General features: G+C 68.0%; 1 protein-coding gene across 1 annotated transcript; it reads right to left on the bottom strand.

The window, feature by feature from the left end:
- Positions 1-17: 17 nt before the first annotated feature.
- CHLRE_27g757397v5 (uncharacterized protein) lies at positions 18-3149 on the bottom strand. The gene is made up of 2 exons (XM_043072988.1): positions 2753-3149; positions 18-2627 (listed from the first exon to the last, which is right to left on the bottom strand). The coding sequence occupies exons 1-2, from the start codon at positions 3075-3077 to the stop codon at positions 202-204; spliced, it is 2751 nt and encodes a 916-aa protein (XP_042914089.1). The 5' UTR covers positions 3078-3149; the 3' UTR covers positions 18-201.
- Positions 3150-3364: the final 215 nt, after the last annotated feature.

The following is a 3364-nucleotide window of genomic DNA, read 5'->3' as shown; positions in this document are numbered from 1 at the left end:
TGCGCAGGCGACGGTTGAGGAAGCTGAAGTGGTAGGCCAGCTTCGCCGCCAGCACCTGCTTCGCAATGTGCACACGGCCAACGAGAGTCAGAGACAGGGCAGCCCACAGACGCGCCACAAACGCCATGCCGCGAGCCCGCCGGGTGTACAAGTCAGCTGCAGCCGCATCAGAGTCCCACGACAGGGGCACACCCAGGTGCGTCACGGCGCCAGTGGTAAACGGCACCCCGTGTGTGGGCAAGGGCCCGTCAGGTGCGCAAACCTGCCAAGGCCCATGGCCTTGCTCTTGTCCGGATGGACACGGGCGTTGGACGCGCGGCAGAACAGCTGTACTGCCGCCATCAGGACCGGCCCGTCCACTGCCGGGTCGCGCGCCGTGAGGGTCGTGTCGTCAGCGTGGTGGGCAGCAGGCGGCGCCTGCTCGCCGCTGGGTAACAGGGGCGTGCGCAGTGCCCCTTGCTCCACCTGCCGCCGCAGAAAGGACGTCAGTGGCTGCATCTGGATGACCCACAGGGGTGGTGAGGCGGTGCTGCCCTGCGGCAAGCCGTTCAGCACTGGGAAGGCGTCAGAAAGCATCCCGTTCACACACACGCGGGCAGAGCCGTTGGCAGTGATCAGGCGGATCCAGCGCAGCATGCGCGGCCCAAACCCAAGTCCCTCCGCGGACGCATACAGCCACTGCCGGTGCACCCGGTCATACGCCTTTTCGATGTCCAAGAAGTACAGCGCACCACCCTGCCGTGGCGTGCCGTCCGCGCCCACGTCCAGGCGCATCCATTCGATCAGGCCTTGGAGGTACAGCGCGTTGTCTCCAATCCAGCGGCCGGTGATGAACGCGGTCTGCAGCTCATCCACAACTGCATCCAGGGCGGGCTGCAGGCGGGCGCTGACGGCCTTGGACACCATCTTGAAGTCGCAGTTGAGCAGCGTGATGGGCCGGTAGGACGCCAGCTCGGCGCGGTCCAGGCTTTTGCCCTTGTAGATGAGCGTGATGATGCCCTCCCGCCAGGAGGCGGGCAGCGCCGCCGCCATTTCGCCGCCATCGTGGGCGTCTGCAGCGGCAGCAAAGGCAGCGGCAGCAGCAGCACACAAGCGCGGGCCCAGCAGTGCCCAGAAAACCTTGTACACCTCGTACGGGACCCCGTCCGACCCAGGCGCTTTACCATTGGCGGAGCCAGCCAGCGCTGCCATCAGCTCGGCATCACTGAGGGCGCCGTCACCGGACCCCTCTGCGGCGGCGTGCAGATCCGCTGGAACCTTGCGGTCAATGGCCGCCAGAAGCTGTTGCTGCGACGCCGTACAGACCGGCTGCACGCGGAACAGGCCGGTGGGGCTGGTGCTGCTGTACATGGCTGCGGCGGCGGCGGAGACAGTGTTGCGCGTGCCCGGCCCCGTCAGCGCCACAGGCGCCGGTTGCCCCGGCACCTTCAGGTGCGTGATGGGCTCCTGCGCGCCGGCTGCTGGCTCGTCAGCCTGCCGATGGAACCAGCGAGTGCCCCGCTCCCCATGCTCCTCCATCAGTGCAGCGCGGGCATTGTGGCTGGCCGCTGCGGCAGCTGCCCGCTCCTCCCGCACCGCCAAGTTGGCCATGGCCGCAGCCTGACGCTGCGCGGTGCTGGCACCCGGCCGGTCGGCCAGGGCAGCGGCCGCGTCTGCGGCCAGCACCACGCCATGCAGCCCATCCCGGGTCTGGCGTGCATGCCGACGGTGGATGCTGGTGGCGGCCTCCCGCAAGAAGAACTTGTCCGCCTCCCATTGCGTGCAAGCGCCGTCACCTGTACCGGCCACGGGATTTGCGGCAACGTGCGCCTCCAAGCGCTGCTCGAGCTCCAAACGCAGCGAGGGGTGAAACAGCAGGTACGTGGGGAAGCGCCACTGCTCCCGGTGCGCATGTGGCAGGTCGGGCAAGGCCAGGGTGAGCAGCACACCGTTGTGGTCCCCAGGTGCCCCATACGTGCGAGCGACATCCACCACCCACGGCGCCGCGGTGGCACTGACATACCACCGATCCAGGCGTGCGGGAGTGGCCGGCTTGGGTGTGGCCGGATGCGTGTAGCCCTTGGCGCCGCCACGCTTGCTCGCCCAAGGGTCCACCAGACTGAACTGGGCGAGGAGGCTGGCAAGTTGCGGGGCACCTGCAGCACGTGACGGGCTAGGGGCCGCCTCCTGACTGGCATCGGTGACACAGTTCCAGTCCCCACCGACAACAAGCACCCTGTCCGTGGCCAGGTGGGGATGCAGCCCGGCAAAGAAAGCAGGCTTGTCCGCCACGGCCGTGGGCGCATACACACACATGAAGCGCAGGCGCAAGTGACCCACGTCCCAATCCCAACATACCACACGGCCCGCCGCATCCGTTGACGGCGGCTGCAGTACGCAGCCGGGAAGGGACAGCCGACTCCGCGCCAGGATAGCCGCCCCACAGGAGTGGGGCGACGCTGCCGGGCTGGCAGCGAGGCAGTGGCGCCACGGAAGGCACGCCCCCTGCGCGGCACGAAGGCAAGACTCCAGCGCCGTCGTGTCAGTAGCGTGGGTCTCCTGCACCATCGCCACATCCGCCCCAACTTGCTGCAGGTGCGAGACCAGCGCCCGCGCCTTGAGCGGCGAGCCCAGGCCGTTGACATTCACTGTCAGCAGCCGAAGGTTCGCCGCTCCCACTGGTGGCCGCATTACGAGCCCCCGCCGGCCACGGCAGCGCCGTGGCGGTTGCGTTTGGTGTTGCTGCTGTGGCGTTTGTGGCGGCGGCCGCCACCCTGGCTGGGGGGCGCGCCGCCGCTGCTGGTGCTCATGCTAGCGGCGCCTGAGCTGGCGCCGCCGGGGCGCAATGGAGCGCTGCCCAGGCTCATGAGGCTGGAGGTACTGCGGCTGCGGTGCTGGCGTTGCCGGCGGCTGGGCCCGATGGCCCCGCCGGGGTCCGCCGGCCCACGCTTAGCGGACCGCAGGGTGCGGGCGTCTAGGAGCACGTAGTCCATGTAGGCCGTCTGCACCTGCTGCGCGGCGTCATCCAGCTGCTCCGTCACGTCGGAAGGCAGGGGCGTGTCTGCAGGCTGGGCTTTTTTTTTTTTTTGAGGGATCATCCTTACAAGGTTGAACAGGGGCAGACGCGCTGCCCCCCTGCTGCCTGAAGACAGCCTGGTCCCCGAGACCAGAACCCTGACAGGGCAAGAAGAGAAGAAAAGAGAAGAAAACAGAAAGCAAACACCTCGAAACCGCCACCAACCACCCCCATCCATCCCACCCCACCCCACCCCACCCCGACCCGGCAGACAGAGCAGGAGGCTGGCCCCCCCGCCCCCCGGGAGGGGTTGCACAAAAACACCGCCAGACCTAACCCAAGCACCAACCTACACCACAGCCTAACCGC

This window comes from Chlamydomonas reinhardtii, assembly GCF_000002595.2.
Source record: "Chlamydomonas reinhardtii strain CC-503 cw92 mt+ unplaced genomic scaffold scaffold_27, whole genome shotgun sequence".
Lineage (NCBI taxonomy): Eukaryota > Viridiplantae > Chlorophyta > Chlorophyceae > Chlamydomonadales > Chlamydomonadaceae > Chlamydomonas > Chlamydomonas reinhardtii.
The sequence above is the reverse complement of the archived record's forward strand: the minus strand, read 5'-3'. Positions and strand labels throughout refer to the sequence as shown.